Source organism: Hirundo rustica, chromosome 6 (assembly GCF_015227805.2).
Source record: "Hirundo rustica isolate bHirRus1 chromosome 6, bHirRus1.pri.v3, whole genome shotgun sequence".
Classification (NCBI taxonomy): domain Eukaryota; kingdom Metazoa; phylum Chordata; class Aves; order Passeriformes; family Hirundinidae; genus Hirundo; species Hirundo rustica.
The window spans coordinates 9473321-9494357 of NC_053455.1; the positions used below are offsets into that span (position 1 = coordinate 9473321).

At 40.7% G+C, this 21037-nt stretch overlaps 1 protein-coding gene across 2 annotated transcripts in view; it reads right to left on the reverse strand.

The window, feature by feature from the left end:
- The window catches only part of KIF26A (kinesin family member 26A), a 95983-nt gene that overhangs the window by 23891 nt on the left and 51055 nt on the right, over positions 1-21037 (reverse strand). The window contains exons 1-2 of one of the 2 annotated variants that reach the window (XM_040068005.2): positions 13936-14128; positions 4265-4448 (exon numbers count right to left, since the gene is read on the reverse strand). In XM_040068005.2, coding sequence (XP_039923939.1) covers positions 4265-4448; positions 13936-13955 — 204 coding nt within the window. In that variant the 5' untranslated portion in view covers positions 13956-14128. Of the gene's footprint in view, positions 1-4264; positions 4449-13935; positions 14129-21037 lie in introns of those variants that run through there. The other variant, XM_040068007.2, reaches the window with a different exon arrangement.

Below are 21037 nucleotides of genomic sequence, written 5' to 3' on the forward strand. Positions count from 1 at the left end.
CTAAGGAAAAATAGCACATTAGAATGCTATACAGCAGCCACTGTAAAAAGGATGTCTTTCTTAATACCACAATATGATAAATTATCTTAAGTAGCACATTAATGTCAGAAATTGAGCATAATCTAACTTCTTTCCAGTGACAATATTAAATGGCTTTCAGACGTCTTTTCTACTATTCTGACATTAAATTTAATAACACCCAGAGAGACCACAAAAATGATTCAGTTACAAGAATCATAGTGCACTGGATCATTGCCTTTTAAGTAGGATTCAGCTAAATGGTTTGGACTCCGATGCTTTCGGGACATTCAAGAGAAAGGTATGAATTTTGCTACGTAACATTTATCAGTAGTGTGTAAAGTTCCTTTCAGTATCCAGTTTGAACTGATAGTGGGATCTTCCTTTGTGCATGAGTTTGGTTACTGTTGATCACATGAAGCACAGGCAGAGTTCTAAATTGTTGCGCTTTTTTCAACTTTTCCCTGCTTGGTATTCCTGCGTGTTGACAACCCCTGCAAGCACCTGCGAGAGTGTACAACATTTTGCAATCTTACTGAAGAAAATTAAGCAAAAGGCTTAATTAAAAGATTTGTATCACAGCACAAGTCCAGACACTGCTGCTGAAATTATTATAAGCAGAAAAAATTGGTATTTCTGAAATGTAAAAGAAATTAATAAGACATTTATTTTCCACCTTCCAGAAGAATACTTGAAACAGTGAGAAATTATAAATACGAATTGCAAAAGATATGCAAGAGCTCTCTGCTGCAGTAAATCTCTTATAACAAATGTATTCAACCATAAAAGCTCCATAGCAATTTCACTGCAGAAGAACTGGATGATGTGCATGAAGAAGATGATGTGAAATTAAGAATAAATTTAGATCATGGGCTCAAATAATCAATAACTGAGTGCAAGTGCAAGAACTGGCCATCGTGATCTCTCCACATTCCTGCCTTGCCCAGCAGTGCTCACAATGCACAGTAACTGCATTTGCTGCAGCCATGCAGCCTATGAAAAGCGAGAAGTCAAGCTTCTTCCTTACCCCAAATGTTTGTTGTGCTCAAATGTTCAAGACAAGGTCCCACAACCAGTGGCAGGACCTGTTCAGTTTCTGACACCACAGAATGTATCTGACACAAGATAGTCCAGATGCTACTTCAGTCAGTTCCTTAGATGCAACTGTCCCATCACCCAGTTCAGAATAACTCTTATTCCTCTGTTGACCCCAAAAATTCAACCATATTTTCCATGTTTTTTCTGTGTGTCTTACAATATATTGAACCAACCTTGAGTATCAGTGGATGGAAAAAATGTTATGAATTACCACTGCAGAGACAATATAAAAAGACAGTTGTATTTGCCACTGTAAATGCTTCAACATGTACTTTACTCTAAGCTTCCAGTGGGTTTATAAGAAAAATGGGACTCCACAGAATGTGTCAGTACAAACAATAATTAGTCACTGTAGTATTCAGGCACTACTCGTGTAGAATAAATAGTGTTTTGGCACAGTTGGCATATCATTCATCTCTTCATTTTTTTTCATAAAGTGAGGCACATTCCTCTCATTGAAGCATCGTGGACACAGCATGAGTTTCCAGTTTGCTACTTCTATTTTTCATTCTCACACAACAACTTCTCCTCAGAGGTGAGGGAGGAAAAGGAGGCTGCTCCACCAGCTGCTTAACCCACTGAAACCACCCAGTAATAGTGAGGGACACTGCTGACATGGGAATGAACACCCAAACCACATCAAGTACCAACCACAGCCACAGATGCTGTGGTAGGAAAAAGTGATCCAGAATTCACTGCTGATTCTGTTCCATATGTGTATCTTAAATTCATCACTGGACAGGCTGCAAGAAAAAGTTGAGGAAAATGATAACCAGGAGGAGTATAAAGTAACAAGCTGTTAGAAGAGAGACTGATGTTAAGAGAGGACCACAGCACAACCACCAGTGTTTACTGATCGCTCTCTCCATTGCTGGGACACTTAAAGCAATGAGGAAGAAAAGCAATTACTTAATTCCAGTCACCCTCGTCATAAGATACCAGCTGAGCAAATTTTGATCAGAAGAAGCTGATGAGTAGGAAATAGTAGAGAGTGCTAATGCATAATGAGCTAAATGTTACCAAAAGCTGTTTGGCATTGCACACAAAAGGTTAAACTATGAATTTTTAGTACTAAAGAACACCAATAGAGGAGTGATACTTCTCCTTGGATCACAAGTTCTAAGAATTCAGACACATGAAATTTCATTTGTGCTGACTCATAATTTTTAGAAAAAGCTGTACTGCTGGAGGGGTTTTTAAGGCAAACACTGATATTTATAGAGTTGAAAAAGAGGAATGGGTTAAGAGACATTTAGTAGGTACTGCATATCTTACACTGTGTTTCAGAGATGGCTGCTTTGGGTTTTGAGGAGCATTAAAACTGGTAACTAGCCTACCCCATTACCATTTGGATGCTCTAAATCTCAACTCAAGAACTAAAGGGCTGATTCAACTAGCAGAGAGCTCTTATCCTCTCCAGCAAAGCACAGGATTCTTCCAAATTGTGGTAAACAAGTATTTGGTGAGAAAGACACAGCTGGAACCCTCAGAGATTCACAGAATCTGCTGAGTTGGAAGGGACCCACAAGGATCACTGAATCCAAGTCCTGGACCTGCAGAGCACCGTCCCCAAGAATGACAACAAACAGAATCTTCAATACTCTATCATCATTTTAAGGTTCCTTCCAACTGAGGATATTCTGTGATTCTGTTTTTAATGTTTTCAGCTGAGAGCTAAATAACAGACATTATGAGAATCAACAGATAAATCCTGTGCTGGAGGAGAAGCTCCCACGGCTGAGCTGATCAGGGTCCTGCCATATCCTTGGAATTCTGGTGAAGCTTTTCCCTTGGAAAGTTCTCCACTCTACTCACTAATGAAAACAGTAGGTAGAGCACATGACCCAAGGCATATTATCTCCTGCCTTCTGGAATCATACATTTGATCACAGAATTTGTTGATCTGTTTGAAGACACCAGGAAAACCAGCGCTTTCCATGAGGTACAAGTCATGCAGGGAAGTTCCACCAGCCACCCTCAAAGCACAGGAAAAAGGCTGCGGTCTCTTGGCTACACAGAGGGAGGAACACAACTGCAGGCACACAAGTGCAGAAACAGTTTTATTGAGCTGTAAGCACAAGGATATAGAATCGTACTTCAAAGGTCTTCCTAAGGCAAAATGCCTCAGAAATGCCAAGCTCCCTGTTATTCCTGGTGCCATGGCCAAGTACCAAGTCTCATAGGATAAAAAAAAAAAAAGAAATAAGAACAACAATCACAATAATTGTGTTTTGTTGAAACTCACACAGAGAAAGGACATTCCTCAGCACACCCTCCTCTACTTGGGAATGTCTAAATTACTGTGCCAGATTTACTGTATTCCATCATTACATCCTCTTTTCTAAGGCACTGGAAAAGCAGGAGGAAAAAAAAAAAAAAACAATCCATTTTCATCTGGGACTTTCCACCTGCTTAAAATAGCCCAAATTACTCCTTTATTTTCCATTAAGCACAAACTCAGGAAATACAGAGTACTCTCCGTGAGCAGGTGTCAGCTCCAGGTATTCAGGCTGACAAACTCTTTATGTTAACGCTGATTTGTATAGTTACTCTAGTTGCATATTTTAGCTCTCATATGCACATTACATACTTCAATTCTATCTTCAAACACTAATCTCTTGTAGCCTATGTAAATAAGTATTCAGACTCTGTTGTGTGGGTGATTAAACAGTTATAAATATGAATAAAGCTCCAAGTAATTTGGTTGTATTTTAATTAATTTTAGATAAACTTAGCACGCATTTTTTTTTCATTTCAAAGGTGCTGCATTTCCTAAGTTGGCAAGACTGCTACTCCATTTCCATACTCTTACAATGACATGTGAAGCAGAGGGAAACAAAGCCCCCTCAGTAGAGTCAAGCACCAGTGCCTGAGTCCTGCTGGCAACACAGAGACTGCTTCTTCCACAGCTGAAGCCCGTATGGCCACTGGGTTTGGACCAGTGGGCTTGAATGTCAAAGGAAATTTTGTCTCTTACTCTTTGTCCACAGGAGGTAACAGCACTCAGGCACACTCAAATGGACGTGGCTCTCGCTCTATCCCAAGACCCTTTTCCTGAGTCCGTCCTGCTCTGTTCTAGGCCAGAAGCTTCCAGCCCAGTTAAGATTTGTCTAGAAAAATACTTTAAAATATTGAAAGCCAAAGTTACCTTTCCAATGCCAGGGTTGTCCTTGATTTTGGACACAGCTCTCAGAAGGCATGGTGGTGCTGGGGGAGGACAGAGCTGCAGGATGCCACTAAAGTTAGTAGCATAAATAGAGAAGTCGTGTGTGTGTGGCAGGGGTGGATGGTATTTCTTTCTCTTCGAAGACAGGTTAAGCTTCTGTGCTGCTCTGTATAAAAGTAATAGCAAGAAAGGACAATGTTACTTAGGTGTTAACAGGCATCTGAACCAGACAAACAGGTGCTCACTGTCATCACTGCCTGCTTAACAAATCAAGTCATTGCATTCTAATCCAATTTCATAAGGACAATGTGATAACATTATGAAAGTGGTTCTTTGTACTCTACAAGTTACTCCAAGTCAGCTGAGCTCAAGATCCTCTCCTGTTGGCTGCACAGAAAATCCTTAGGTAACAGAAAATTTCCTTCAAGACAGATTGTATTTTCCTCCCCAAGTCCATTCTTTCACATTAAAATGGAAAGCTATTAAAAAGACACGCTTTAATGTGCTGAATGATAATGATCCTGCTTTTGAAACGTATAATTTCAAAACATAAAAGATGAAGAAGGAGGAAAAATTAGAACATACAATTAAAATTGTAACATTCTTCCTTGTGAATAAAAATAGCAACAAAATCTGTTTATTTTTTCTGCTATTCCCCATCAGCAGCACCAAACAATATAGCAAGAAACCAAAACAGAAACACTTCCCTACATCAAAACCCACATGGGAAAATAAAATTCACCCTGCAGAGTGATTCTTTTAAGCAGAATAAAATATATATGTTAGCAAGCACATGCTGAGCAACTGGACATGGCAATGAGGATGAAATCCCAGTTCTCTCAAAGTCAAGGAGAGCTTTACCACCCGAAAAAGACACAGGTGATCCAACCCTGAGACAGTCAGCAGACAGTCCATCCACAGACCAATGTCATAAAAGCATCCAAATTGTTACCTTTTAGCATTACTTTGAATGACTGTTCGGGCAGCAAAAGCACAAGGTGTCCCACTGTCAGCATCTCTGGACATGCTGAGACCACACTGCTGATGCCAGCAGGTCTTCTGGGTCCATGCTTGCAATGTGAGGGCTTGTCACGTTGAACAAATTAGTAAATATCTTTATACAATGACTACTTTATATTTTCATTAAGTCTTTCTGCCCAAGATCTCCAAGTACGTTTCACTGAGATCAAACTGGCACTACCATCTGTGCAGTATTATAAGCAACAGACCAATGGAGAAACCAAGGCAGTGTTTTGCTGTCATAACAATTTAAGGGTAAATCCTGAACCCCAACCTTGCTACGAATCTTGTCACCATTGTCAGACAGCCTCGGGCTTAATCAGCTTAGTAAACAGATCAGAGAGGGAAACTGTTCCTTTGTACCATTTATTGTAGGTTAGAAATAAAAATTAACACCAAGAGCAGAAAAGCTGCAGAGTTTCTTCCAGTTTCACTATTGGCTTCAAATGAGCAACAATACAAAGATCTGGCTGTGTTTGGGGAGCAAAACTGGACACTTGAGTCAAAATTAGGCAGTTAGTACAACAGCAGGACTCTCAATACAGATCTCCAAAATTCCCAGTCCTTTTCTCTATATTCCAAAACTTGTGTGTTGAACTCCTGAACCTTTCAACTTCTAGAGATGCAGACCCCCTACATGCTTCCTTCTCCCTCTATAAACACTATGGTATTTAGAAAAAGACAAAGCTTCGTGTGATGAAAAAATGAGGCCCTAGTCTCAAACTCAGAGGGAGCCCAAAGCCACTGTCTTTTGAGGAACAAGTTGGACTTTTGCCTCTGAGGAAAGAAGCAGCTTTTGACTCCTACTGCATCCTGAAACCAGCAGGAACTGCATCCCACAGCGAAGCAAAATACCACAAGCATGGGTTTATACAGAACCTCAAGGGTTTGGTGGCAATGAGAACTGATTTAACTGCCTAAATCTCAAATTCCCGTGCTGATACTTCATTCAGTATGAAAACATATGCTGAAATAGGACACCGGGAACACGCTTGCACAACTTCACTGTGGTTGCAGCTGCACATTAAAACCATAATGCCTCCTAAATTATATGCCGCTTTACTGTGCAGAAAAGAGACTCTACCTGTTGGTACTGTCATTGAGGAACTCAAGACAGTCATTAGCATCTATCTCCAAGTACCAATTAACAATCCTGCTTATTATTTAATCATCTTGTTGATTAATATGAAAGATAATGTTTATTTTCTTGTTTACATGCTATGATCCCTTGTTGAAATTATAAAAACTCCTCAAGAGAATGTCTTCAAAGTGCAATCAAGATATACATTAAATCCTGATGAAATAATTACTCCTGCAACGAATCTGGCTGAAGGAGCTCCTCTGGGAAACATACATGAAAGAGAATGAGATACAAAGGACAAATTTACTCAGGAATTGTGTGTTCAAGGAGCTAAGTACTGACACTCAATGAGTAACTGCACACAAAAAGGCCAAGCAAAGCAAAGAATACGAACAACAAACAGAAAATGCCACTTTTTGGAAGTATAGCAGTTCTCAAAATACCTCAGTAGCACATTTCTGGGACATTCTGATAAACAGATCCAAGATACTGAATCTCTTACTAATTGCCTTAACTTCTGCACCAAGACAGACCCACGTTCAAACCGGTTCACGCTGACAGTGTGTGTGACCTCCCTGCACCTCCACAGTGGCACATGCTACCTAAAGCAATTAACTGCCGTAGTGCTGATAAATCCTCTTCCTGTGAGTCTGGAGGGCGATGATTTTACCAAGAAATTTGGCAAAGGGACTGTTGATGTCCATGTGAGATAACAGGAAACTGAAAGCAGAGGAACTGGAGTAGCAGTTGTAGAAAATAATCAGTGCTTTGATGGGCAACCAGCCAGCTGCACTAATAATGATGTGTGTGGTTCACACTTAAAAAGCATCTCTTGTCAGGTAACAGTGCACAAAGCTTAATTACAACTTCTCTGTGCCTGAATGCAAGAATGGCTTTGCCTGACATTAAAACAAGGTTATTTCTGGAGCTGGAACACCGCAGACAACTTGCAAAAGCAGTATCAAACAGCTTGCTGGGTTTGATTTTGTTTATTGTTTTGGGGTTTCTTTCTAAAAGGGAAGAGTAAGGATCTAATTGAATGCATAAGGCAATTTAGGCAAAACAAAACCTCACTATCATACTGTAGACTCTGAATATGAATTCAAGTAATTGTCATCCTCAGCTCCTACAAAAAGCACAGTCAGTTCTTTAACAAAAAGCCAGCTGGGCAGCCCCTTTCACATGCTTTGCTTGGGCTCCTGGACAGGTCCAGGCCAAGAGCACAACAAAAACACTCATTAATCCCTATGTGCTTCTTGCAGAATAAACAATACACATGGTGGCAACCCAGCCACCTACTCATTTGGCCAAAATATAGGCCAAGCTGGTCTGGACATGGGCCCAAATAAACAAAATTTAACTTCAGAAACCTCCTCAGTAAAATTCATGAGAGGATGCATTTACACAGAGCCAGCCCTGAGAAACTCCAGAGTGCCAGACTTTCTCCAGTCCTTATCCAACAACACATTTCTGAATTTACACTGAAGTTTTCAGTTGTGTCTTTTCTCCAGAATTCCTTTTCTTGGGGGGAATTTGTTCCATGGAGACAGGATTGGAAAAGCTCTCCTAAACTGGGCCTTTTTTGTCTAGTGCCAGAAAGACAGGACTCAAGCTCATACCAGATCACTTTCTGTAGGGACCCTAGTTTGGTGCTATGTCCATTGCCTGATCTGCTTCTTTTTCTCCAATTTAATCTTGCACAGGAGGCCCTCACACACATCTTCAGCAGCACAATGGGCTGTCTGACCTTGTTCAATATCAACTTCTGTTTCCTCACAGGGAAAATTATGACCTTTAGGGAATTCTACACAAAATTTAAGCATTGCAGTCATTTGTTTCTCTGGGCACGTGCCAAACACTTGTCACAGCTCTGACAGGGTTTTACACTTCCCACCTATCTTCTCTTTCCCCATTTTCAGCCTTCACAACCACTCTTCTACAAAACACTCTTACATGGGAAACCAAGCCCCACACCCTTATGCTTCTCTTCCAATTAAAGCATGAGAGACTTCCATGTATATTGCTTTTACCTCCAGCTGTGAGATCTACTGTCTGCATTTTGTTTAACTCTTTCCCTCTTTAATAGAAGATGTCTTTTAAGACGCTCTGGAGAGTTCTTTCCTCATAGCTAGGCGTCACAGTAGAAAATAAAACTAATATATGGCACATGCAGGGGCACTCAAATATCAAATGACGAGGGACAGTCTCTAACCTGCTCTTTCCCCCACACAATTTACAGATTACTAGGTTTTCTGCCATGCACGATGAGACCAGTGAGGAAAACCACAGCCAGATCGATTACATAATGCTCAACACCTAGGGAATGAGGCTGTGCAACAACAGCAGCTACAAAGCCTGCTCATTGAAAAAGCCATGCCATTTTTAATTTTAAATTCTGCCTATGTTGTTAGCATGACATTTCAGATATTCTGATGTACAGCAAGCTGCTTCTAGTTTACACTCCCTGCACATATTCTGCACATTACAGCTGTGAAAGTAAACAGCACAATTTAAATCCCTAAAGCACTCCTTCTGAGCATAATTTCTTCACAAAAAGAAATTAGATTTGAAACTTTCATAACTAGGCAAACTTATAAAATTTTTGCTTAAAACTTTGTGAATTTTATTAACCTTCAGAAGGAAGAGTGCTATGAAGTATGCTTTGGCACGCATACTATAAATGGACCAACTGAGATAAAGGCAGAGGACTTAATGGACACAGTACATTTATGGACAAACTACCACAAGTCAGAAATAGAACTGGGACTCCTGCTTCCCATTATTAAGCTCCACTAAAAAGAATAATAAAAGAAAATTTCTGCACATTCATTTCAACATGACTCATTAAATGTTAACAGTTTTAGTGTTATCTTTCAGAGATCACTATCATTATTTGTATTGTGAGGATGCTGAAGGGCTTCACTGAAAGGGTCAAGGCCAAAGAAGTGTACAGTCCAAGCCTTAAATATCCTGAACTTTAGACTTTACACAAAAGTATGCTTACTCAAGACTTTTGGTTTGACCTTGACAGACACCACGGAAGTGATTTTTATCCTGATTCTGAGCCCTCCCCTAAGTTTGGAAAATTACGGATGCAGGCTTACACTGAGAATCAGTTGACTTTAAAGCAAAGCTTTCCCAAACTTTCCCAGTTCTCAGCTCAGAAAGGCATAAATCCCCCCCACATAACCAATATCCCAGTCTTTTCCTGCTGCCAACCAGTTCCAAAGGAAGCAGTGGGAAAGTCACAGGCTGTCATCCTATCTGCAGTTCCAGTTATTGTTTCCTTAATCACTCATCAAAATAGGCAACAAATAGACGGATGTCCTACAATACATCCTCCAGCACCCTGTCCCAAGCCTTCCACAACTCACAGGATAAACTTGGTTGGCATTATTATTTTTATTATTGCTATTTGCTGCTTGATTTGTGGTTCAAAAATTAGAAAGGTTGCACAATGAAAAAAAAAGAAAAAATGCAGTTGCTACCCAAAACCCCAAGCAAAATTAAAAACCAAGAAGGTCTCTATTTCCACTAACAGCATTAGCCTTGGAAAACAAAATGTGATCTAAAAAACACATTTTTAAAGCGAAAACCAGGAATGTCAAAATATATCATGAAGGTTTGGAAAGGATAGGCACCATCTGTATTTCTAGAGTAAGTTTTGTCCAAGGAGCCACTTATAAAGCGTATGATAGACTTCAAGGGTATGGTCTCTTCCTCCCCCAAGACTACTAGGTTCCTTCAATGGATGTACAACTTCTGGAGGACCTAAACACTTTCCCCACTTTGTACCGTTACACCAGTTCTGCACCAAACCTTTGTTTGTTTAGCTGTCCCAGCAATGCTGCTGAGAAGCACTGCCAGGAAGAACAAACAATTAATGTTCCTTATTTCTGTGTTTTGACTTCCTCAATAAATAATTAGTTCATCTGGATCACAATGCACAGCCTCAAACAATGGCATTTCTTATAATGGGTGAGGGTAATAAAATTTCAATAGAAACCCATTATTCTGAAACAGTCCAAAATGTTAAACCACATTTAATATTTCGAGGATGTTACCTCACCAACACTGTGAGAGCAAGTATCTCCAATTCAAGACAAAGTTCATGCCTTGCCTCATGCACATAGCATAATCTTGCAATTCAGATTTGAATTTCAGCCTCTCACTTTGACCCTGTAATTTTCTCTTACTATCTCTTTCTAAAACCAGCAAGACAGAAATAAAAATCAGCAGTGTTGACATATTAGGAACATCATCATCTCATAGCTTTTTAATAGACAGTTTTTAACTACTCTTACTCTTGGAAAATTCACATCTCATGTCTCCCATTCCTTGTTTTTCCCCCAGCTCACCAGCAGACATGCAGAGGAGCTTATTTCCTTCTCCACAGCAGCTGTTACCTGGATGAACACCACTAACACATCCTAGTCAGTCTTCTCTTTTCAAATTAAGAAGCCCCAATCCTTCCAACCTCTCCTCACAGGTCAGGTTTCCTTGATTTCTGACCATCCTTGTTGCTTGCCCCCAACTCTATTCACAACTTCATAAAGTATGGAATTCAAGCAAATTGCATACAGGTATCCAAGAAGAAAGAACTTCTCACCCCACTTCTCTGTAATTTTTCCCCAGGTTTAAGAAACATCAAAGGGCAGATTCTCACGAGCACTGACAATTGCACTCCAACCATTTTTCCTGCTGTCCCAAACCAGCAGCTTCTGAGGTTGCTGCTATAAAATTGTCACTTCCACGTTCTCTTCAGCTTGTAGATTTAAGACATGTTTCTGGCCAAAGAGCATTGCTTCAGCAGCCAGAACCAGCGTTCAGGAACTGACATATACATACATATATATATATATATGAATAACAGCTAGTCACAGCAGCCTGCCACACACCATTTCCAGCTCTGCTCACTAATGATGCTAAACAAAGCAAGAGCAGATGAACATATTGCTGCACTTCCACACTTGCTGTTTACAACTGTACCATATGACAAACTGCTGAAAACCTGTGTAGATTTATCTTTAAGTAAGCAAGACTGTCGACACCTAATATAGAAATATGTCAGTTCCCGGGCTGCACACTGCATGGATAGCTATGTACTGAAAATACAGCTACCTGAATGCCAGCAATATTTCCCCACTCTTTTTCATGAGCTAACTGAGCTAAAGCAGGCAGAACCACATCAATCTAAGCTCACTCCTTAGGCAAAAAAAAAAAAAAAAAAAAAAAAGTTGGACTTATTTGCCAGTGAGACACAGATGCATGAGTCAGGCTGAGCAAAAACAGAATTCTAGTCTCATTTGTATTCTGTCAAGAAAAAGTAAGAAAGACATTTTTAAAACTACAAAGTAATGCAACTGAAACAATGGTGCTAACTAGCCCTTCACTATTGAATCAATACTTATATCAATTACTTAAAATTTTGTTTTGTTAGTATCAGCTCCTGGTGTACAAAAATCATTTTGCTCATTCAGGCTGCTCCAGGGAAGAGGTAGATGTATTTACAAGTGGAAAAGATAAGAGATAAAATACATGACATGGCTAACAAGGGTTCATCTGAAACATCAGATTCAGACAAAAAATATCTGACAGGAAAGAGAAGGACCAAAAGAGAGGAAATTCAGTATTTCCATGTTCCCGACTGCATATAGCAGTCTGAATACAAGTTAGCATCTGTGAATATAATGCCTTCTTTACAATAAAAGCTCTCAGGCAGGTTACATTTTCCTGTTACCTTCCTTTGACCCAGCATACCATCCCCACAGATATACCTTTCTCATCAATTCCAGCTCCCTCAGTTCCATATTTTATTGCACATCTAGAAAATCCACAGAGGATCCATTCTGACTTCAGCTGGGTTTTATTTCAGATGCTTAGTCAAAGGCTTGACACCTATACTGCCAAGCAAATAACTTCTCAGGGGGGCATTTACTTATTCCTACTGTTAGTGAGTTAAATGGTCACTGACAGCACTAAATGATGCAGTGGAAATCACCCAAGTACAGAAGTGGTATGCCTGCACAATGAGTATTTTTAAACAGGAGAGACACATGGGCTTCTAAACCCAGGGTTACTATGATTTATTTAACCGATATCAGTTCTGAAGTGATACTTCTCAGAGGTGTAACAGGCTGATACTGCAGTGCCCTTTAAAACAGCACTTAGTAGAAAATTTTGAGATGTGTGTTTTTCCATCACTGCAGATGGAGAGATATGACTATTTCTGACCCAAAGATGGTAACTTCAAATTTCAGTAAAAATGAGCAACTCCTGAAGACCTGCTGGAGACACATTAGTAAACGATATTCTGAAGCTTGCCCTGAAGTCCAGAAAGCTTCACTAATAACATTTAGATTAGATTTATGATGTGCTGATTAGCATCCATTGAGTCCTTTCCTCCAGAGGGCAAGTGCTTCTTAATAAGTAAACTCTAACACTGAGGACACAAAAAGCCAAACAAAGCAGAAAGCAAACTTAAGAGCAGCACTAACCAATGATGAGTGAGATACTGGCTAAGCTTTTTGAAATGTCCTGCCAAAAGAAACATCTTCCATATTCCAGCATGAAGGATGGAGAAAGTTTAGAAATTCAGTATTTCATAAAGAATTAAAAAGTAGCGTCAGTGTAATCCTGCAGCTGATCAAGCACTGCAGCTTTAGTGCTGGTGCATTTCTTTGGCTTGACATTTTATTTTTGTAATAAATGATAATGTGGGATGTCTTGTTTCGCAGCAAGCACGAGCAAGCAAAGCAGTTTAGCTCTGAAAAGAGACAAGTGCCACTTCAAAGTCCATCTGCCCTGCAAACCACATCCTGCACACCATAAACTCAATGTCAGAGTGACTCCAGGTTAGCCATGAAAACTAAATATTCAATTAACTATCAGTCTGATTTAAAACTATTTCACCTGCTAAGTCTGTCTGTCTGAACAATGGCATTAAAATAGTTAATAGGCTATTGGAAGAGTCTGAAAGTCACTAATAAAGTTGCAAAACAGGTGCAAACTGTCAAATTACATCCCCACAGGAAAGTCACCATTATCATTTTACCTATGGAATGCTCCGTTCCCACTGCAGAAAAACCACCAGTGCAGCTGCCACTGCTGCCAAGCTGAGAAGCCCCGAACAACGGAGTCAGAGCAAGCGCTGGTGTTCAGGAGTCCAGGAACCAAAAAAGCAGGCAGACTGGGAGGGCTGGGCTGAGGGGGAGGCAGGAGAAGTGCTCCTCTTGACAAGCTAGGAAGGGCAGAAAGAAAGGAAAAATCCAAGGGGAAAGAGAGACTCTGGTAGCTATGCAGCAGTGAGATTCCATACACTCAGGAAAACAGAATTAATCAAGTGCATTCAGCTAGGGAGGAAGGAGAAAATAAAGAAAGGGTCATACAGGAAAAAAAAATTAAGGGAGAAAATATTAAGTCTGGGTGAGCCAAAGATCCAAGAGAGGACAAAGTAAGAAGAAATATCTGCATAACTCCAGTCAAGTACTTCAGACCTTTTCCTAGTTTAAAATCCACATACCACCATTTACCCCCATAAATAAAAGCAAACCTTGGTAGCTCTGAAGGCATAGATTCTCCCCTACTTGTGGGCACATCACTTTTAAATTATTCTTCGTTTCTCCTTCTCATGAGCACCAAGAATGCCACAGTATATAGAGCTAATCCAAACCCCAACTGCTGCAACCACTGTCTGCACTGATCCACCTACAGCTCAAAAAGTCACCACATCTCCTGGGAGGGCTGCCTCTGCTGCTCCAGAACTTCTTCATCAAGGCAATCAGGGCTGACAAAAATCAGCCCTCCTCAGGTGTGGCCTCAAATTATAAAGATCTTTAAGATAGCTGGTCAGCAGAAAACACTGGAAGTGCTTTGTTGTGCCTCAATTCTGCTTCTGCTCTCAAACTGGGGTTAAGACCTAGAACATCCTCTTCAAAATCCTGACCTCATCACATAGTTCCCACGTTACTAGATTTATATTTCCCCCTCTTTCACTGCTTCTTCCTTTTCATATTTCTTGCCAATCTGATCGACACCAGGTTCCCTCCTTTCTTTATTCTGCCGCCACCTGCACAGTCCAGCCTGCTCCCACACAAGTCCTACAGCCTGTGCTATCCAACAGAGGCTTCTCCTCCCAGATACCTCCCTGACACCGCTGTCATGCATGACCTCTCCAATATCATGATCCCTAACACTCTACAGAGGAGCTTCATCTTCCAAGGCAATGACTCCCAGATTCCCAGTCCAGCTCCATCTGGTCATCACCCAGATCCCCCTGAGACTGTCAAACCCCCACCACGGGCTCTCCACCTTGGCTGATCATTCAGTGCCTCACCCCTCTAAATCAACAGGCATCTGACCACAGATCTGTTGGCCTTTGGGACCTTTCAATGCTTTGTGTAGCATTCTAACTCAGCACTATTAATTTCCAAACTCTATTTTCCCTCTTTCTCAGCTACTCCTAATTTGCTCACCTCCCCTTTGCTGAAGTGCAGCTCAGTGTCTCATCTCTGCCCCGTCAGTCCCACAGATGAGCTGCTCCTAGCAGGGAGCCTGGCTCACCACACACCAATAACACAGTGTGTAAATGCATGATGCTGTACTAGCAGTGATACCAGTAACGATGTTCTGCTGTTAGACACGCTGTCCTCAGAGTCATTTGTGCTTCCAAGAACAAAGCCTAATAAATTCAGGCTTATCTCCTAATTTATCCTCCTCACGGGCTAACGTGAAATGGGATATACCTAAAGCATACACTCTTTGTTTGTTCTTAATTATAGGCAGTATTATGCTGCCACAGCAACTAGGAAAGCTTAAGCTGCCCTAAGTGATACAAGATACTGCACAAAGGCTGACACCCTGCCCCATCTCCTGTCCCCACAGCATGCTGTGACACGTGCGGGTCACGTTTGCACTCCGGGGACAGGGAGCAGTCACATTCCAGCAGCGTGGCATGGCACCGGCGAGATGAGGCAAGCCCCTGGTGACACCTGCTCCCTCTCCATTTGCACATCTGCATGAGGGCTGTCTTGCTCTCCCTGGCTCCATGCAGAAAGAAGGGGGACAGGAGGGCATCCCTTCTCCAGCCCCATGCAGTGGTGAGGTCACCCTAGGGATCAGGCTGCTCCAGACCTCTACTATAAATCCAGAGGAGGGACGCATTAAGGAGAAAACATTAATTATTTATCTGGCTGCCCCCGAAACAGCTGGATGCTCCACTGCATCCGCACATCCACAGCTCTCCCTCAAGCTGCAAATTTCTCAGCTGCTCTTCCTGAGCAGTGACCAAATGGTAGCAAGAGAAAGTGGAGATTTTGGAGGCATTTAACTAAGAAGGGATAGTGCACTGAGGGGCTGCTGGGCTGCATTAATGCCAGCAAGCCATCAAATCCCTGAGGAGCCCTGCAGTTCCTATCATCTTGCTATGGCACTGTAAATAGGGACAAACCATGCATGGGGTTTGGATGTATCTGCCAGCAAAGCAGCCCTAATCAGGAAGGGCTCGTACCCCACTTTCTGAGGTAACTAGTTCAAATTAAATTTTCCCACATCACATCAGCGCAGGATTTCTTGGGTGTGGGTTACACTCACCGTGGAAGCTCGAACAAGTGACTCTGCCTCTTCTCTTGACCCATGATTCATCAAGAATTTACTGTGGTTATCTGCAACTATAGCAGGGATTTCTGTTTCAGCCTCACAGACAAGCTTAACCACCACAGGTCAGCACAAAAATCTCTAACTCGGGATCCAATGAATCACAGATTTGCTTCACCTTTTGATGAACTCTTATTCATAACCCAGTTATTCATATTATCTGTTAGAGATTTAATTTGTGGCAGCTCTGCACAAAGCCAGGGTACCCGCTCACCCCAGCAGGGTACTGGGCAGAAGTTTACAGCTGTTAAATACAGGGAACTGTGAACTACATTATGAGCTTGGCAGAGATATAATCTTTGCTTTTAACAGGACAAAGAATGACAAGCTGAAGTGATTTACCTAGAAACATCTTAAACAAGGTAACTTATTAAAAAAAAAAAGTTTCTCTTTTTTTTTTTTTGCTTTTTTCCCCTGCATTAAATTCTGAAAGTACTGATAGTCATGGAATAATCAGGTTTAACAGGTTAGCAGTAATATATGCCTCAAGTGTTCCTAATACATCGTAATCTTCTTTCAAAGAATTTGCATCACTGTCAAACTGAACTACTGATTTTCATTTGATGCTTTTAACATGTTTCTATGGTTACTTTCCAAGGTCGCATCAGAGAAGCCTGAACAGCAGTTCAGAAAGACAAAAGGCATTTTGCATCCTTCACCATATTAAATAATTTATGAAAGTTAAGGCATCCTCGAGGAAAAAAAAAAAAAAAAAAACACATAAAAGAATAGGTTCTGAGGTTATTTTCTTTGCAACAGTTTGAAGCACAGCAAAATCAATATATCTACAAAAGCTTTCAGGATGAGACTATTTAACTAATGTTCCATATGGTACAAAATGCTAAAGAACACATTCTAAGTTTAGATCTATATGCACAAGCCTACATGAACCGCATGAATGGACTTTAAAACAAAATGTAGACATCTAATTTGCTGCTATCAGCTTCATCTTTTAAATCAGGCATGAGGCATTGTCTCAGTATTCTAAATTCAAAAGATGCAAAAATAAAACCGAAAAAAAATGAAGTAAAACCAGTAATGACAGGCTTTATTATTCCCACCATTTTTTATTCAAAGCCATACAGATTTCATCTGTCCTCTAAATGTTACAAATTTTGACTAGTGTAATGAAAGCTTGTACTAAAAAATATCTGAATTCTCTGCCTACCACTACACGAGATCAGAGTTTATTGGAACTAATTGAAGTGTCTAAGGCTTGGAACAAAAACACATTAGTCATTTAGTGGTTGTGCTAATATTGCTATGCCTTTCCTGCAGTTTCATTAGATACAGACTGCTTCAATACCCTAATCATATGCTCAGTCACAGCACAATCAGGACACAGAGTACTGACAAGCTGTCCCACCATGCCTAAAGCTGATAAGGTGTCTGCTCTACGAGTAACCTCAATTATTGACTATATTTTATGGTCAATCTAATGACCAAATGCTTATCAGTGAACCATCAGGTGCCTGTAATAGGATAGTGACCCTTAGTTTATATGTACCATTACTGCTCATTAGTGAATAATTAGATTCTTTAATCCAAATTCACAGGCATTAAAATATGATGGAATATCCTGGCTCTATAAAAAGACAACTATGCTTATTTTAACTCTTCAGATGTTCAATTACATTACTCAGATATTGTATATTTTGTTAAGAAAATCTGCTTGCAAAAAGCATATCATGTGCCATGTTTTATATCATGCCTAAATGGACACAGCTTTCCCAAACATGAAGGAGGATGACGAGAGCAGAAAGATAGTGGGTGTGACTCACCACTGTGATTCTCCAGATTTATTATCTTAAATGGTTTTAATCTAGCAAAGCCCAGCAACATCACAAATAATTTAGAAACCTGAAAACTAGTGAGTGCTAAGTTTGGAAGATTAACTTTTCAAACAAAAGCAGGTGGACACAAGGGAAAGGAGTTGAAACTATACAGTTATTTCCCCACTTCAAAGGCAGCAGTCCCACAGCAACAAATGCAACCTTGTAAGCAAACCAGTTTGAAAAGATCAACAACACCAAACAAGGTGAGAATTTTGGAAGAGGTATGTAACACCGTTTGTCTTCTGCTCAGGGTTGCTTGCTGAGATACATATTTTCTTCTAAACCATTTTGATTCCTCCTTGCTGCCCTGTCACTGCTCAAATCTTCCTCCAGCTTGTGCACTGAGGGCAGGCACCCCTGTTCTCCAAACACCACCACCCCACCCAGCCGCACAGGCACTGCTGCCGCCAGCATCACCAGCCACCAACAGGCGGAAATGGCACATTAATGGTGACAGCTTCGATTTATTGGGGGTCTTGATTCTTCTCCCAAAGGAGTGGTATTTTCTTTTTTGTCAGAGAGCCCATTAACCTCTTCCCAAGTGCGTGCCCATTCTCCTTGCTGCCCTTCTCCTGCCTGATCTTGGAAACACCATTTCCTCTCTTCCCCTGCTGTTCACATGACAAGAAAACCCAACCTTGTTATAAAGCTTCTAACAGCTTTATAACAAAATATGCCGGTATTTACTTAGCTGCAAGCATAGCCCACAGAAGGGTCCTACAACTATTTCACATATTTTCCCTTAGTAATATAAAGTTTGCTCAGGTTCCTTATACAAAAAAACCCACCTGGAAACTGGTATAAAGTGTGGAGCAATATACAAGGCAGTTCACATGCCACACCAAGGGACAAAGCCAGCTGCATTCTTCTTAAATCTGAAGAATGAAAGAATAAACTTCTCTTGAAATGTAAGAGTAAACTGGGAGTCTCTTCACAGCCATCCATGAACATAAGCTGTGCTTTTTGCCCTGGCTTTCTCATTCTGCCAGTGACCGGCTGAGCAGCTCCATTTTCTGCTAAATCCTCTGGTCCTCTGGTAACATGACCACTGAGTAGTGTCTGGCAATTTGTTTGCGTGATACAGTCAGATGTTAATCAAAGCTTTCCTCCTTCTGTGACAGATCAGAGTGAGGAAAAAAGCTTAAACCTGATTTAATTTCTTAATACGCTTCTGTCTGGTGTCTTTAATATTTGGCTTTGATTTAGAATACTTAGCACTTCTCTGCATTTCTTGGTAATGAATAAAATACTTTTTTTTAAAGCAGAACATAATTAAGCTTGAAGAAATTAAATATGACATTCAAATGAGAAAGAGCTTTGGATGAATATGTAGATTTGTGCTGCACATATGCTTAACAAAATCAATGTACCCCTTGCAAAGAATATCTTAAAGATACTCATTTTAACCATGGGAATGTCTTATCACCACGTATCCTTCTTGTGGCATCTCTTAGCTACTATTTTCCAGGTGAGAACATGAGCTCTCTGTCCCATCTTCAGAGTTTGTGACCTTACAAACAGAAAACTGATTCTCATCAAGGAACACACTGGAGTGAAGAACAAAACAACCAACCAAAAAATCCAGCACAGATCTCCCTTCCCAGGCACAAAACAGTCCACAAGCAAGAGTGTAAGGGTGTTACTTCAGCAAATAGAAACTCCAGTTTTAACGTGGAAAGGCCAGGAAACCATGTCACAACCCAAAAGCTAATTGTGCTAGGACCTGTACAAACACAATGAATGCTGTTTCACAAAAAATAAGATTGGAATACTTTATTCATGTGAAAAAAAAAAAAATGTATCTAGTGTTGCTGTGGCTCAGGAAATCACAGACACAGTTTCCACAAGCACCTGATGAAAGCTTTGTCTTCCAAAGTAACTAACCCTTCACCCAAATACACTGGACATTAATATATATGCATATTTTTGCCTAGCTACTTTATTCCTAAGGCAAAACAGCCCTTTTAAGAAGCCAAAGTTCCAACCACATCTCCTCTTACAAAAGGCTCATGTAAAAAGTTGAAGGTCCTCAGCAGACTTGGTAAAAGAGAGGCCAATGATTTGCAAAAAATATATAAATATATGTGTGTGTCTGTGTGATTGTCAATATATTAACTGCATTTATTCCAGTAGAGAACAAGAACGTAATCCGCCAGGCTCTGCATAATGTGAGTTACACACTGGCCTTGCTATGAAGTTCAGATTTTAAGTGGCTGAGGAGTTTCAGTATGGAAAAAAAAATCAGCAAATATAATTAATGGGGACTACAGCACGACATTACAGCCACGACTCTTCTTTCATCTCCAGGTGCTTCCTGAGAGAGGATCAGCTGAACAGAAAGATGAAGTGAACAAGTGAATGCTTCTGCAAAAGAGTCAAAGCACGGGTGACCTTCTACCCCAACATGTTCAAGGCTGGATGGTGCAAAGGGAAGCAGACAGAATGGGAAGAGTTGAAGCAAAGAAGCCTGAGAGCCCACTTACTGAACAAAACCCCCCAAACTGGTGATATTCTAATATTTGTGGTCCCTGGATAAGCCATTTCTGCCAGTATCTGTGTCGTTTCTCACTCATCCTTGAGGATCTCCTTCTCCTCCTTTCCCCTCCTGCTGAGAGGACTGCATGGTTTGAGGGTGGAGGACTCAGCATGGAAACTTTGATCCATTGAGGTCCCAATAGCAGAAGAGTCAAAAGAGAAGGAGCAACGGCAGAGTGAGCCTGTCCTGAGGTTAATGCCAAAGTTGGGGGAGCAGCCTGGCCAGGACTTTGTAGCCACCTGAAGATCTGCTCAACCTATCTACAAGTGCCAGGGATCAGTGATGGATCTCTCTCCCCAACAAAATCTTTGTGATTTTTTTTTTTTTCTTGTGTCAACAACAACAGAATAAGAAACAAGTGCTTTGTGCAGAAAAATTTCCATCAGCTCTGTCCATCAGTTTAAAAATTCAAGAGAATCAATTTTGAATATAGGAAACATGGGTAGGGAATAAGCAATGTACTAATGGGGTTTTAAAATGTTTTAGCTAGCAGAGAGCTGCTAAAGCTATAAAATTCTGATTCACTCAAGGCAAAGACAGATTCATGAGAAGCAATTAGGGCCTGATCCAACATACAGTGATGTCATTTGCAGTCTTGCTGCTGACTTCAACAATCTTTGAATTAAGGC